This window comes from Dipodomys merriami, unplaced genomic scaffold (assembly GCF_024711535.1).
Source record: "Dipodomys merriami isolate MVZ:Mamm:240054 unplaced genomic scaffold, mDipMer1.0.p SCAF_1093, whole genome shotgun sequence".
Classification (NCBI taxonomy): Eukaryota; Metazoa; Chordata; class Mammalia; order Rodentia; family Heteromyidae; genus Dipodomys; species Dipodomys merriami.
Genome location: NW_027202375.1, coordinates 143,009 through 159,809, shown reverse-complemented (window position 1 = coordinate 159,809; position 16,801 = coordinate 143,009). Strand labels below are relative to the sequence as shown.

At 46.9% G+C, this 16,801-nt stretch overlaps 1 protein-coding gene across 1 annotated transcript in view; it reads right to left on the bottom strand.

The window, feature by feature from the left end:
- The window catches only part of LOC138815430 (engulfment and cell motility protein 1-like), a 211,422-nt gene that overhangs the window by 65,136 nt on the left and 129,485 nt on the right, over positions 1-16,801 (bottom strand). Inside the window, exon 5 of the mRNA XM_070004844.1 lies at positions 6,140-6,175. Within this exon, the coding sequence (XP_069860945.1) occupies positions 6,140-6,175 (36 nt within the window). The remainder of the gene's footprint in view (positions 1-6,139; positions 6,176-16,801) is intronic.

Genomic DNA, 16,801 nt, shown 5'->3' with positions numbered 1-16,801 from the left:
CAGTTCCTCATTAAGCCCATGAGTGCTGGACATCAGCTTCCTTTGCCTCTTTCCCTGTCGCTGAGCATGGGGTTGGGGATGGATAGTGAAGATGGCATCTCGGCCAAGTTCTTGAGTTCTGAAGCCATGCAGTAGCGCATCCGAAGACACTGTGTCCTTAGCAACAACACAGTTTCCCTTAACTCTGGGTTCTCATCCACACAACATTTTATGTTCTCTGCAGGGACAAAAGGTCACTTTCACCCAGAATGTTCAGAGCCCCACATTTATAGGCCTAGTTAAAACACACCCATGCACACCCCCCTATCTTTTAACATAACCCAAGGAAACAATGATAAAATAATCCTCAAAGCAGAGAATGGTACCCTTGAAAGGAGGGAGTGATGGGAGCCTAGGAAAGCAGTTTGCATTTACCTTCTTTAATGAACGCCACCGAAAACGTGTCCCAAGACACGATGCCATGCTCTATGAGCTCTACAAAGGCCATCAATGTGAAGGACAGCATGTCCCCAAAGCTGTAAAACATACGGGGGGGAACACACAGAGTCAATGCTGGGCAGTGGGGAAGTGCACAAGTGAGCCAGCTTTAGGAAGCAGACCCAGACCTCTGGACAAGCAGCTGGGCAGTCAGACCCACTCCACTGGGCAGCATCTGGGCAGAGTCAACAGCTCAAGTGCCAGGCTGGCAACAAACAGGACAGGAAGGGACAGGTGCTTGCCGCCAGCCAGGGATCTGAGAAACACGGAGCAATTCACTTGCCCTCTCTGAGCCTCTGTGCTCTCAGCTAGGAAGTAAATAATGGCTCTTTACGGCAAGTCTTTAGGTAGCACACTCAATAAAGTTGGTAGCATATCAGTATTTAGTAAGGAGCATCTCAGTCAGTGAAAGTTCCTAAATGCTCCCTTTATAAGCCAGAAGAATCAAGAGGGATAATCCAAAATGATTCAATTAGCATAACAGCCCTTAGGTAAGGATTCAGAGCCTCTGTATATAACTTTAACAAAAATGGCATAAGCATGATAAATAAGCATATTCACCTTGATGTTACAATGGCCAGCATCCTGTTCTGAGTTAATGGGTTTCAGGGACTATCTATGATGATTATATTATGATTCCATATACTGGGTTTGCTCATCCCATCATTCATTAGGGGGGTCTGATATGTGGTTTATAGATTCAGAGCAATTAGGGGATGCTATGGTCTGTGTCAATCACAAAGTCCTGCGTGTTCAAGGTGCAGCTCTGGTGAGAGGCAATGGAAACTGTAGAAGGTGGGGCCTAGTAGGAAATCTTTAGGTCACTGGGGGTGCGTCCTTGCATAGGTCTTAGAATCACTCTTTTTATCTTTCTGGCCATGGAGTAAGGGCTTTCAGTCCATCATAATGAGCTGCCTACACAAAGCAACAGGGCCAGCCCATCATAGGCTAACACCTCTAAAATGTGAGCCACAATAAATCACCTCTGGTTGTAAGTTAACCTAGTCATGTACTGACTATAGTGATGGAAAGTTGCCTATGACCAGAGGGTGGGGAGGCAGGGGAGGGATGTTGAGGAGGAAGAAGAGCCATCTTTGTAAAATACCTTCATCAGAGGTTCATCCTAGGTTCTGACAATTTCAAAACCATTCTTAGTCATTTATACATCTCAGAAATTTTCACTCTTATAAATTTTCTTCATCATCATCATCATCATCATCATCATCATCATCATCATCATCATCATCATCATCATCTATAGTAACTCCAAACCATCAAGAATCTCTCTACCAGCAGATAGAATTATAGGATTTCTATACTACATTATACAATAATACAGATTCCTACACTCAGTTACTTTTTGTTGTTGGTGGTGGTGGTCATGGGGCTTGAACTCTGGGCTTGGGCGTTGTCCCTCAGCTCTTCAGCTCAAGGCGAGCCCTCTACCACTTGAGCTACAGCGCCACTTCTGATTTTCTAGTGGTTTATTGGAGATAGGAGTCTCATGGTCTTTCCTGCCCTGGCTGGCTTTGAACTGCAATCCTCAGATCTCAGCCTCCTCAGTAGCTAGAATTACAAGCATGAGCCACTGGCGCCCAGCAGCTACTTTTTTTTAATGAAGCTGGACATTACAATATTTTTGGGGGGGAGGTCCGATCGTGGGGCCTGAATCCTGGGCCTGGCTGGGCACTGCCCCTCAGCACTTCAGCTCAAGGTTAGCACTCTACCACTTGAGCCACAGTGCCACTTCCGGCTTTTTTCTTTTTGCTTATGTGGTGCTAAGAATCGAAACCAGGCCTCAGGCAAGCAAGGCAAGTGCTCTACCACTGAGCCACCTTCCCAGCCTGGTCATTACAATTTTTAATCTAGAGGATCGGACATCCCATTATTGCTATATCACAAAGTCTGCTAACAGATTCAGATTTGGATTTAGGTTTATACTTCTTTTAAAAAATAGCTTCACAGTATTCCTTCCTGCTATTCTTCTACTCAGCCCAGTCTCAAAATAAAATGATTTTTTGAAATTCTGCTCTATTTCAACGGTCTTGATACTGGCAGAAGCCCAGCCAAGGGGAGATGACTCTCAGAGGAGGACCGTGATTCAGAGACCAGAGGGGAGGATACACACTGGACAGACATGGCTATGTGGTGATCTCTGGAGCCACACATAGGGGCCCCCACATCAAGCTCTAAGTGAATTCTCCAACACTACAGTCTCCCCATTCATGAGGATGATGATCGTGGTGGTGAGGACAATAGTGATCTTCATTCAGAGAGAAGAAGACTGGAGAAAAAAAATGAGCTAGCCTAGTCCTGGGATCAGGAACAGTATGTGGCAAGTGCTAAGTTAACAGCCATGTGCCTATTACCTGGGACCGCGGCATAATAGTAGCATTGTGGATGCAGGAAGCTCCTGGTTTTCAAACGTTTTGCCATCAATGTGGAAAAAGTCAAGAGGGAGAAAACATACAAGGGAGAAAAGTACATGGAAAAGCCAGATGGAAAAACCAGATGGAAAAGCAGCCCATGTCTCTGGCTTCCTGCACACAGGCAGTCCCAATCTCACAGGGGCCCTAGGTGGCACCAGAGGCCAGGCCTCAAAGACAAGCTCCCAACAGGAAACTAAAATGACGGAGAGAACAAATAACTAGACAGCAAGGTGGATGACGACTCAAAACAGTAGCAAGAAAGGTTAAATAAAAGTTCCAGGATAATCCACTCTACAAAGGATGAGTTATAAGAGAACAAGTGTTAGAGTGCAAAAATAACAGAAACTGCCTTAGGAAAAATAAGATAATAAATGCAATTAGTAAGACTGGGCAGGAGTCAGTATTACAGTACTATGAAAACATTATTACATAATAATGTATTAGTAGCAATAAATACTTTGTTAACTTATGCACGAAGAGAAAAACAATCACATAATAATGAATAGTTGGCATTTGCTCATATCTGACATAATAGGATTCGAAATGCTACAGGTTCTTCACATACCTGCCACAGACTCCACTCAGACCAAGATCTTTGCCTTGGTGTCAGCGGTTAGAGACAGCAGTTAGAGAACCAGGAGAGAACAGAAAGAAAAGGAATGAGCCCACAACTGGGCTCAAGCTGGTCTTCTGTTTTGTTTTACTGACAGCACTGGGGTTTGAGCTCAGGGCTTTGCACTCCACCATTTGAGCCACATACCTAGCCCTTTATGCTACCGTCATGTTTCAAACAGGGTCTCACATTTATGCCCAGGCTGGCTGGGATGACAAACTTTCTGTTCATGTTTCCCATTGTACCTGGGATGATATCACCATACCCAGGTTTTCATTGGCTAAAAAGGAGTACAGAGAACTTTTTGACCACAGTAGCCACCAAAAATCACAATCCTCCCGATTTCATCCTCTTGAGTAGCTCCGATTACAGACATGAGCTACTGTGCCTGGCTCAAATGCTTCTTGACATTCCCAGTTAGCCACCTGGCCTGGGAATACAAATAAACTTGTGTCCAGATATTAGTCTTCCGTAGCTACTTTAAGAGCAAATGTCTTCCCTCTAATTATCTGAAAGCAAATGTCTCTACTTCTTACCTACCTGCCCAATGAAAGGCTAATCTAAATGGCCAGAAGGAGCCCATCTGAGGACAATCAATCTGCCCTAAAGAAATCCAGTTTGTCTATAGACTCTCCAGGCAGGCTTTAAGGACCTTTGGGGGTGGGATGGAAAGTAGGAAGAACATCATGTGTTTTCCAGATCTCCAAGTGGTGTTAGGGATCAGGATACCCTCTCTATGGCTATCAAGGAAGTGAAACACTGTTTCAGAGATGGCAGGTAAGGCTCTCCATACTTACAGTGGTCCATTTCTGTGAGTGATTAACAAGTGGGAGAAAGGGCATTTCATGTCACTCACCCACTGAGGAGGTCACAGGAAGTGACCTGGTCCACTCAGTAATGTGAGAGATAGACAGACAGACGGGACATATTGACGATAGAAGACAGAGACAGAGAAAGAATTGATCCAAGATAGAAATGATAGAAAATAGATTTGTAGATGATAAAAGAGAGATGTTACATAGATACATAGATGATAGGTATACATAAATGGTAACTAGAATTATATGACCTCCTATAAAATACATACATATGCATATAAGACACAAAATACATTCAATATAAAAATATGTAAAATGTTCATATACTACATAATAAAATGCATAATACACATATGTGTGATAGAACATTATATAATACACTGTATGTAGTTCTCTATATTAAACGTCTATTTCCCTGGAATAAGTTATGTTTTTCCTGAGGAAGAGCTTTTCAGACTTCAACTTCAAACCTTCAGCAACAAGAAAAGGATGGCATGTTCAAATATGGTTACATTTCAAAAGAAAGGCCCTTTGTCAAATAAGGTGGCTGGAAGAGCTGTCCTGGAACCCTCACATCCGGGTATCCATCTCCACTTCCAGAGAGGAGAGATTCAGACTCCCAGGAGAGAAGGCAGAAGCCAGCTTCCGACCTCCACACTCCATCTGTATCGGACACTATGCTTGGAAAGCACTATAAAAGAAAAACAAGCACTTGGCACATTCTGGAACATTTTTATTTACTGGGTTTATTTGTTTTTATTATGTGCTAGGCTAAAGACTTTTACAGTAGTGACTGCCACAAAAGGAAGCGTCTGCAAACTACATACTGGGCCACCGTCTCTGTCACAGCCAGCTGCACACCATGTGTGCTGCAATGACTCAATGAAATGTTTCTCAACTTACTAGGGATCATCTTCCTTCCAGAAAAATCCAGCCAGTCTCAAAACAAGCATCTAAATTTATGCTGCCAACTTTTTCAGAGCAGAGTGCATCCCAATGTTTCTATGGAATGATGTACCCAATACAGACTGGAGAAAAGAAAGGAAAGGCAACTTTTAAAGCTATCCTACAGGCTCATGCCTGTAATCCTAGCTACTCACTAAGCTGAGATATGAGGATCACGGTTCAAAGCCAGCCCTGGCAGACAAATCTATGAGACTTTTATCTCCAATTAACAAATAAAAAGCCAGAAATGAAGGTGTGCCTCAAGCGGTGAAGTACTAGCTATGAGCAAGGAAGCTAAGCAACAGCATAAGGTCCTAAGTTCAAACTCAAGTAGCAACATAAAAGAAGGAGGAAGAGCACATGGAAGAGGAGAATTATCAGGAGTGGAATCAGCACACAAGTGATCTAGAACAAATATTTTTCAATCTATGCATCAGTCTCAAATACTTTTTAGATGTAGTGCTTTTCCTTCTTTCTGAGTCACTGATAAAAACCAAAGCCTTCAATCTCTGAACATCACATAAGCCACAAAAGAAGAAAGCTCGGCTTAAAGTCATATACAAAACTCTACCCAGAAGTGCTATAGGGGAAGGGAAGAGGGAGGAAAGCCTGTGTAATCATTTAGTGGTAACCAACAATAAATACTCTCTGCCACGAGGGAAAAAAACAAACAAACAAGGAAGTAGATTCATTAAAAAAAAACTGTTTTAAAAACATCGAACAAAAAGGAAAAAAGTAACTTACTCAAAATATGTAGATGCATAGTTATAAAGTAAGCCAGAGGACAGGTTTTAATTATGCAGACAGGAAAAAAGGAAGTATTAAGATTATAACATAATTTAATCATATATTCTTACCAAGGCTTCATAATCTTCTGCAATTTCTGGTATTGGCTGAAAATTTAAAAACAACCATGAGGAGCATGTTTAAAGGCAGTAATAGTCAATTCATACAAACATGTATCTGGAAGAAAACTCAGGATTAGAACCAGGAGGGCCAAACTGCTCCTCAGCCACTCAGTGCATTTCAATACATCATTCAAAGGGATAAATGGGCATTAAATCATGATAGGAAGCAACAAAAACACAAGGAACAAACTAATTACTTACACCAGCCATCACATTTACTTACAAGTAGCTCTATTTGAACCAATCTGGGTTCATGGTTGATGAGGAGAAACCCCCATGGGTAATAAGAAGTCCAAAGGAACAGGACTTAAAACAATGACTGAGTAGCTTTCTCTTGTAATATGCCAGCTGACTGTCTTGGTCTTGTAAGAGAAGGCCCTGCAGTTTGCTAAAATACCTGTTGTACTTATGTGCCACAAATAGGACATAGTGGAAGAGAAATAATCTGAACCCACAGGTACTAGTGAAAGTCTAGCCAAAGATATAATATGGGTCCAGTTATGAGAAAATGATACAAACCAGTAGGAAGATGTGTATGTTTCAATGGCAAAACTGCAGTATCTGTAACATACCATCCTGGGTCATCAGATTCTAGTCCCACTGTCTTTGAGCCGTTTTACAATGTATAGGTAGGTAGATGGCAGTCAGGCAGGCAAGCAGGCAGAAGATGGAAGGGAGGAAGGGAGGAAGGGAGGAAGGGAGGAAGGAAGGAAGTCAGAGAGGAAGGGAGGGAGGGAGGGAAATAAAAGAATGGATGGTGGATGGATGAACAGATGGATGGGCAAATAAATGATGGATAGACAATGGAAAAAAGGAAAGGAAGGAAAGGAAGGAAAGAAAGGAAAGGAAGGAAAGGAAGGAAGGAAGGAAGGAAGGAAGGAAGGAAGGAAGCAAGGAAGGAAGGAAAGAAGGAAGGAAGGAAGGAAGGAAGGAAGGAAGGAAGGAAGGAAGGGTAGAAGGAAGGAAGGAAGGAAGGAAGGAAGGAAGGAAGGAAGGAAGGAAGGAAGGGAGGAAGGAAGGAATCAATCCCTGGCTCTATCCATCCCCTCTGAAAGTGATTTAATTGGCTTCTGCCTGATGATAGAAAACCAGTTTGGCCTCCAATTGCAATTCACCTCCATCTTCTTTCCTCCATATATAACTTATAGTCTTTTGATTTTTTTCTTGAAACTATTATAACTTCTGCCTAGTTCTCTCATTTCAAATAGCTAAATTCTTTTAACACATGTTCATATGTGTATCTGTATTTTCTCTGGAAATAATCTTTAACAAATTATCTTTTAATAAACCCACTTGAAAGATATTCTACTTGCCCGGCACCAATGGCTCATGCCTGTAATCCTAGATACTCAGGAGGCTGAGATATGAGGAATATGGGCCAAAGCCACTCAGAAATGGCACTGTGGCTAAAGTGGAAAAGAGCTAGCCTTGAACAAAAGATTAAATAAAGTTCAAGGATAGCATCCAGGCCCTGAGTTCAAACCCCACAATTGTCACCAAATAGACAGACAGACAAACAGATAGACAGACAGACCAACAGACAGACAGGCAGGCATGCAGGCAGACAGACAGACAGACAGACAGACAGACAGATAGACAGACAAATAATCTACTAAACTGCTAACTTAGGGTCTTAAAAAAATGTCCAAGTCATCCAAGAAAGAAACAACTATGAAAGAGTTTCAGACTGGGAGACTGAACTATTGGGGGGAGTTAGACCATAAGATGCACCCAGGACAACTTGTACAACTTGAGTGGGGACTAGAGGCATGCCTCAAGTGGTAGAACACCATCCTGTGAGTGAAAACTTGAGTGGAATCTGCAGGTGAAAGACACCTTGAGGTTCCCCACTCTGTTCCTGTGAATTTTCCTTAGGTGTGGAAACGGAAGTTTCTACACATAATATCAAGCCAGGATTACAAAGATATGCTCTGGCTTGAGACCAGAGCATCCATGGGGTCCTATGTGTTCATGTCCTCTGGAGACCAGTGCAGACAGCAAACCACCTGACTGTGGGCAGGCAAGCCTAGGGAAAGAACGCTGAAACCAACACCCTCTCTAGTCATGCCCCACTCCTACCTCTTTCCAAGCCCCTACTACGGCAGTTTAATCTTGAGGGTGATTAGTGCTCAGTTAATAGCTGGGATTTTTCCTAGTGGTAGGGAAACCTTTGGCCAGTTCCAACCAAGATGAAGCCACCTCACAGCAGATCCTTGTGCATCCTTAGCCTCACCTTTGCCCAACAAGCTCCTATGCAGGGCTTCTTGCACATGCCCTGCATCTTATACATGTGCTTAAAACTATGGGATGACAGCTGTGTGCATGCGCAGATCCCATCGACCAGTGTGGTGAGTCACTGTTGCTCATTTCCCTAAGATCAGCCCACTGTACATACAGAGAACTCCCGACACTCTCCAAATCCTGGAAAGCTAAGCACATGTTTCCTCTTAAAGGAGCACAGAATACAAGCCTGCTTGCTATTTCCCTCAACGCTGTGTTTTCTGTATTACATTCTTCCTTGCTCTGCAACTTTTACTTATGTGTGTTTGTGTGCACCGCACACATGTGGGCATGTCCATGCAACATGTGCCATTCAATTCTTTGTTTTAGACACCAAGAATCACTCCGGGATTTTCACCTCTCCCCCTCCCCCAATAACATGTTTTCCCACATTCCCAAACCCTACATCCTTGCTGTGACTTCAGAAAAAGTTCTGTTGTGGCATGTGTTCCCTCTTCCTCTTTCTGTCTCTTTCCAAGTACAGTTTATGTTTTTAAGAAAACAAAGAAATGTGAGCAGAAAATCTGCAGCTGGTAGAAAGGCTAAGGTTTCCCAGAGGTCAAAAATGTCTTGCTCCAGCCTGAGGAATGAATGTCACTGTTCCTCTTTCAACAGCAAAGGTTAGCCAGGGAGGGGTTGCCCTATAAAGGGATTTTCTGGGGACTTAGACAAAGCCTGCCTAGGCTGGCCTCTTGGGCCTCTGTGATGGAAATTCCTGGCTGGGCCCCCGAGAGGCAGAGAGGGGCAACTCCAATCAGGACTACCCCATGCTTTACCCCTAGCATACTAGCACCCCAGCAGAGGGAGCTAGAAAGATGCTGCAACCTCACAGCTAGGGCAGAACACAGGACCACAGAAGCATCTTCTGGCTCAGTCTGGGGTTTGCTGGCGCTGGTCATGGCCTCTTTAAGAAATGCAACACCTGCCGGGTGAGTCAGGCTTTGCTGCTAAATAGTAGACAGAGCCACTTAACCCATCCTGGACCTCCCAGAACAGATGCATCCTCTGAGAAACAGTGATTTCCATGAACACTGACAGTGGCTCGCAAAAAAGTGCCAACCAAAGCCAAGCCTACTGTCACACACATCTTGGGGTTCTCTCCCCCTCTCCATTCCCCCCACCCCCCATCCCTCCTGCCTGTGCCAGGCCTAACTCAAGGTCAGAGATAAAATTTGGTACTCAAAGAATATACACTTGGCTCCAATCCCATTCTCAAAGGTAAGGGCCAAGACACCAGGGCACACCAAAGTTCAATGCATGGGAATGAAGGTAGTTTTCACACATACCTGGTGTGAAAGACAACTGGAATAATAAAAGTTTAATCTGAGACTCTTTTTAAAAATCAGTATCAATAGAAATAAGCACTAATATATACTGTCTTGTATCCTTTATATGTGTGTGGATGTGATGTGTGTGTGTGTGTGTGTGCGTGTGTGTGTGCGTGTGTGTGTGTGTGTCCAAGGACTTAAACTCAGGGCCTGTAGCATCCCTGAGCTTTTGTGCCCAGGGCTAGTTTTCTACCACTTGAGTCTCAGCTCCACTTCCAACTTTTTGATGGTAAACTGGAGATAAGAGTCTTACAGACTTTCCTGCCCAGGAAGGCTTTGCACTATGATCCTCAGATCCCAGCCTCCTGAGTTAGTAAGATTACAGGCATGTGCCACTCGCACCTGTCTAGCTTAATGTTTTTTGGTTTGTTTTTTAAGTTTTAAAATGTATATCCTTCTGAGTAAGCAATCCATTTTTCAAAATAATTCTATGAGTCACTAGCTTTTAGTTAAAGCAGATTAGAGGGTTGGGAATGTGGCTCAGTGGTACAGTGCTTGCCTAGCATTCATGAAGCCCTGGGCTCAATTCCTCTGTACGACATACACAGAAAAGGCTGGAAGTGGTAATGTGGCTTAAGTGGTAGAGTATTAGCCTTGAGCAAAAGAAGTTCAGGGACAGTGCCCAAGCCCCATGACTAACAACGACAACAAAAAAGATAGTTATAGTGCTGAAAAGGCAGATTAGAAAAACTTTCAAAAAATAACAATATAAAATGTCCTATAATAAGGTCATGGCTAATTACAGTGTCTATATCCTTCCAATTATTATATTGTGAATCCCTTGTATGTCAGTAAAGCTGTAAAGATACATGGCTGTGATCATAAACAAGTGTAGTCATACACAGCTGTAAACCATCCACAGGTAATAAAAACAATGGTAGGAATATTTAATCAGATAGAACTTTTGGTAGGTACAAAAAAAGCAAGTTATAAAGAGAATGAATATTACAATTCGACTTTTGTACATCTTGTGTACATTTAAAGTCGTATAAAATTGGGTGCTCATCACTATAATCCTAGCTACTCAAGAGGCTGATAGTTGATGATCTCTGTTCCAAGTGGAGGTGTGACTTCAGTAACTAGAAAATGTTAGCCTTAGCCAAAAAGAAAAATAAAATCCAAGCAAGAGCACAAGGCCCTGAGTTTAAGCCCCATTATCAGTACAAAATTAAAATAAAATAGAAAACACACACACACACACACACACACACACACACACACACACACACACACACACACACACACACACACACACACACACACACACACACACGACCTTACAGGTGGCTGTGGGGAGCAGGGAGCACAGATGACAAAGAATTCCTCTGTTTGATGCTTCCTGTCTGTTTTCCTGAAGGAACGATGGTTCCTTTAAAAGGACTGTGAGCTCTTGCCAATCTGGCTGCGGGGCTGAATCATTTTCCAGTGGTGTCATTTCCTGACACAGAGCCAACTGGAAAGGGAACTAAGTGACTGCCCTTTGTTCTAGGAGACTTCTTTGCTCTGGGTCCCAGGGATGATAGACTGACTATTCAACAGTAGAAGGATTCAGAGGAAGCAGCCCAATTGTCTGTGTGTGGGAGCTCAGAAACCCACAGTGCTGTGCATAAAGCCACACAAGAGCAGAGAGAGTCCCTACCTTGACACTTGGGAGTTGCAGGGCCCCCGTTTTCCCATTCAAATCAAATCAGATCAGATCAATTCCTTCTGAAACATCTTTGTATGATCATCTTTGTTTCCTCCTCAGCATCCCTAATTGTGCTGAGGTTGGAGCAATGGCCTTCCCCAGAACTCTCCTTGCTTTTCAAACCTCAGTGTCAATCAGAAACTAGGAATGGTGGGGTGCCCATAATCCTAGCTACTCAGGAGGCTGAGATCTAATGATCATGGTCCAAAACCAGCCTGGACAGGAAATTCTCTGAGACCTCTCATCTCCAATTAACCACCAAAAAGCTGGTAGTGAAGGTGTGGCTCAAGAGGTAGAGCATTACCACTTGGCAAAAAAGCTCCAGGACAGAGTCTAGACCCCAATTTCTAGCCTCAATATCAGAAGAAAAAAATAATAATGCAACTAGCACATACCACAGGGATGCACATTTTCCAATTACTCCATCATTGCTCTATGCATTGTGGCCTCTCTGGGTAACTGTACAAAGATATGGAAACACACAGCCTTGAGTGAAGACAAGTAGGCAGGCAAGCAATCACTCAGTCTCATTATTACTAAAGGGAGGAAATCCAAACTCTGTTTTCTCTGTGGTTCTGAAAACTTTTCCACAGACTGGGCAGCAGAGGGATTCTCTGCCTTCCCACATGGAAATCTGCATGCCCAGGACCAGGAGTCCTCACTAAAGACCTCTCCAAATCCAAGAGTGATTTAGAATCTCTGGTGTCTGTTCCAAAGGATTCTTGGCAATTAATTAAAGTCTTGCTATTTAATTTAACTGAAAAGCCAGGTTGCCTTATAAGAAAAAATATGTTTCATTCTGGCTCTTTTTTTGTCTTTACATCTGAGCAAAAGTTCTGATAAATCGCTTTGGATCAAATGAGCCATCTCTGAGGACTGCAAAAGACAGGAAAGGGAACCTGAGGCTCAGCTCCTCCTTCCCCCATCTCCAAAGCAGCTTGGCTTTGAACTTACATAAAACAGTGAAGGAAGAACTGAAGGAGACCCAGAGGTAAGACAATCCTTCCCAGGAACCCGGGATGATGGGAAAATCTAAGAGAACAATGAAAACAGTAACACTTCCAAAGATCTGGCCTTGTGTCTGTCTGCCTGACCCTGCAAAACAGGACTGCATGCAGCCACTTGCAATACTAACTGTGTGCTCATGAAAGCAAAAGGCCGTAAAGGGTCAAGAGGTCAGAGGGCGTGGGGCCTATGGGTTGGTGAGGTCAATGGGGACTGGGCATCGCTGAGTGGGGGGGTGGGGGAGGGCCTGTGATGTCACGTGACCTCACTTCCTTGGTGACCAACAGCCACAGAACTCAGAACCCCAGTTGCCCTCGACTGAGGAGACGGCATCTTCTTGCCTTCTCTTGCACAGAGGGAAAGGCGACTATGTTTAGCTGCTGTTGTCCATGGCTTAGAGGCCGTGGGAGACACCCTGAACGTGGCCACCACCCCGAACGTGGCCACGAGGCTCCTCGTGCTCAGAGCGCTCCGCAGCGCCTGAGACAGTGGGCCAGATCACACGCCACGCCAACAAGAGTATTTGGCAGGCGGCGTTCACGCGTATCACACAGCCCACGGGATGTGTCGGGCCCTGAACGCCCCATGGCCCACGTACGGGCCGATCGTCACGGACCAGGCCTGGGCTCTGTCGGGCTACCCATGACCGCGGCACCGCTGCTCAGTCCTGGAGAGGTTCGGCGAGGCCAGCCCACCACTGTGAGTACCCTGAGCCCAGAGGATGCCCTGCCCCGTGGAGACCACATGGCTGTCCCATGGGCCGGGCCAGACAGTTGGGGCCACAGCTCTGATAGCCTCAATTCCACGGATGAACCACTGCCTCCACTCAGTCCGGGGGAGGTTCACCGCTCATGGGCTGGTCCAGACTATCAGGGCCACAGCTCTGACAGCTTCTCTTCCACCAAGGCGCCGCTTCCTCTGCTCAGCCCCGGGGAGGTTCGCCACAGCCAGCCTGCGACTAACACCGTGAGTGCCCTGATCAACTCCAAGTCCTTCCTCTTCTGCCCAGGCCCGGGTGTGACTGTGCTCAGGCCTGGGCAGCAGTGGGCCTCCATGGGGTCTGCACAGGGATGACTGATAACGCACAGGGGCCTGTCAGAACCAGAGCCCTCTCTCTTGGCACCTTGCCACGGGTGTCTAGGAGGGAAACATTCCTGAGCTGTCCCCACCCTCCTCTCATTTGCCCCGCTCCTGCCAGTGCCTAAGAGCCATCAACCCTGCAAGATCATGGGGCTCACTGCTGTCCAGGGAGGGCCGGGTCCCTAAGACTTCCACCCAGCCACAAACAGCCCCAACAGCGGCCACACACCACGTCCCTCCCTCCCTCCCATCCTCACCTTCACGCTTCTTGCTGACCCTGTGGCCTCCCCTGTCTTTGCAGGCCTCCTCACGGGACCTAGGCCAGGACAACACCCGCTGGACCAACGTCACGTACACCCGGACCATCAGGCGCAGGCGTTGGTCAGTCACCCGGGTGAGTGTGGATGTGTGTCCGTTCCTCCAAGGACATCTAGCCCACACATCACACTCACACTGGGCCGCGCTTGGACAAAGTCATGCAGGGCTGTCTCTGCCAGCCCCACAAAGCAATAGCTCCCACTGCAGACCCTGTACTGCCTTGGCAGGGACAAACCACTGCCAAACAGTCCATCACCCAGTGTAATCCAGCTCCATGCCCCCTAGCCACACTTGCCAACCACTCTAACACTCACCACACGAGAAAGCGGCTGGCTGCCCACATGTGCACCTAGGCAGCTCTTGGGCTTTGGCTGCATTGCCACATGTCCCCTCCTGCCTACTCCTGGGCTCACCCACCACCTCTCAGCCCTTGTGCCAGGGACCTAACAGCTTCTGCACCGTCGGTAGGCTTTCCCTGCCCATCATCATGTGGGAGGCTTGCTTCGAGCAACTTAAAGGACACACATACTATTGCAGGCTCCCAGTGTCCTGTGTGTGTGTGTGTGTGTGTGTGTGTGTGTGTATTCGAGTTAGCCTGTGTGTATGGGAGCAGGAGTGCATGTGTGTGCTGGTGTGCAGGTATATGTATGTGTTAGAGAGAGAAAGAGACACAGACAGAGACAGAGAGACAGAGGGAGGGACAGGGACAGGGACAGAGAAAAAACCCATGCCCGCTTTTCCCATGCCCTCCTAAGGCAGTGGGGTTTGTTCTGAGCTCCAGCTCTCCCCCAAGCCTCCAGCGGGGTTCTCCCGTCTTTTTCGAAAATCCAAGCAATTCTGTATCTCCCTAGACTGAAAACGGGCTGCTGGTCCTGAGCCTGGAGGAAACTTCTTGGAGCTGGCAAATGAGGATTACTTCTTCCCAGGGGGTTGTGGACCCAACACCTGGGCTTCTGCAGAGCCGCGGCTCCTTGGCCCCCATGGAAGCACTGTGCCCCAGGCTAGAGGCTGTGAGTGTGACCAGGTGAGCATCATCCTGCAAGGCTCTGGCTGCCATGGGCAAGCCACAGCTCAGCGAGACTCTTTCCTGGGCAGGCGGGAGGGTGGGTGTGTAGCAAGCACTGGAGGACCTTCACTGTGCTGTGGCCCCTTTGCCTTTTCCTCAGGTGCTCGGTGGCTGGCTGGGTGCTGCTGAGCCTTAGCCCCAGGCCAGATGGATGCCAATGTGGGCTGCAAATGCCCATCGGGAGCTCTCCCAGAGAATGGTCTCTGATGCAGCTGCTGCCATTGATCAGCCCTGACCAGCCAAAGCCGGTGAGTCCCGGACTGGGCCCCTCATCCTTCCTCCTTTGGGGGCAGGCAGACAGTCTACACAGACCCAGAACCCTCTCTCTAGGAGGCAATTCTGGCCACACCATCACCTCTCCTCCTGCAAGCCCTGGGACACACTGGCACACTCACTGGCCAGGCATCAGCCCTGCCGGTCCATGGGGCCCGCTGCTGTCCAGGAAGTGCCTAGTCCCTAAAGCTTCCATAAACAGCCATAAACAGCCCCAACATTGGCCATACACCATGTCCCTCTCTCCCTCCCACTTTCACCTTCATGCTTCTTGCTGGCTTCTTGCTGGCCATCCCTGTCTTTGCAGACCTGCATACAGGACATGATTCAGGACAACCGCAGCTGGACCTCCATCACATACAGCATCACTGTCAGGCCCTGGCTTTGTCAATCATGTGGATGAGTGTTGATGCGTGTTGGTTCCTCCAAGGACATCCAACCCACACAACACACTCACACTGGGCTGGGCTTGGACAGAGTCATGTGTCACCCTCCAGCCCCAGCACTTCCTTGGTAGGGACACTGCTGCCAAACAGTTCAGCACCCAATGTAATCCAGGCCCCCATCTCCATGCCCTCTAGCCACACCACACCTACCCACAACTCTGACACTCACCACACGTGAAAGCGGCTCGCTGCCCAAATGTGAACCTATGTAGCTCTTGGGCTTTGGCCCAATTGTCACATTTCCCCTCCTGTCTGGTCCTGGGTTCACCCACTGCCTCTCAGCCCTTGTGCCAGGGACCTAACAGCTTCTGCACTTTCTGTGTGCTTTCACCATTCATCATCAGGCTGGAGGCTCACTTTAAGCAAACTCAAAGTGCTCACTTACAGCTGCAGGCTCCCGGTGTGAGTGTGTGTGTGTGTGTGTGTGTGTGTGTGTGTGTGTGTGTGTGTGTGTGTGTGTGTGTGTGTGTGTGTGTATGTGTGGATTCCAGCTAGACTAGTGGTGTGCGAGTGGGAGAACATGTGTGTGCTGGGTGTGGGTGTATGTGTTCGAAAGACAGAGAAAGAGAGACAGAGAGAGAGAGAGAGAGCGAGACAAAGACAGAGACTGAGACAGAGAGACAGCGACAGAGACAGACAAACAGAGATAGAGACAGAGAGAGGGAACACATGCCTGCCTTTCCCACGCCTTCCTACGGCAGGGAGTTTTTTCTGAGTTCTAGCTCACCCCCAAGCCTCGAGCAGGTTGATTATAGCTTCTTTGAAAAACCAAACAACTCTGCGGTCTCCCCAGGCTGAAAACATTATGCCGGTCTGGAGCAGAGAGGATTTGTACAACCTATGGCAAATGTGCATGATGACACCGTCTTTGCAGGGCATTGAATACCGGGCACCGGCCCCTCTGCACAGCCAGGGATCTTTGGGACCAAGGGAGGCACTGTGCTCCAGTCAAGAGGCCCTGCCTGTGACCAGGTGAGCCTCATCCTGCAAGGCACTGGCTGCCACGGGCAAGCCACAGCTCATCCAGGCAATCACCCGGGCAGCTGGGAGGGTGGGTGTGGAGCAAGAACTGCCAGGACCCTCAGTCTGCTGTGGCCTCTTTGACTGCCGTTTCCTCCAGGTGCTTGG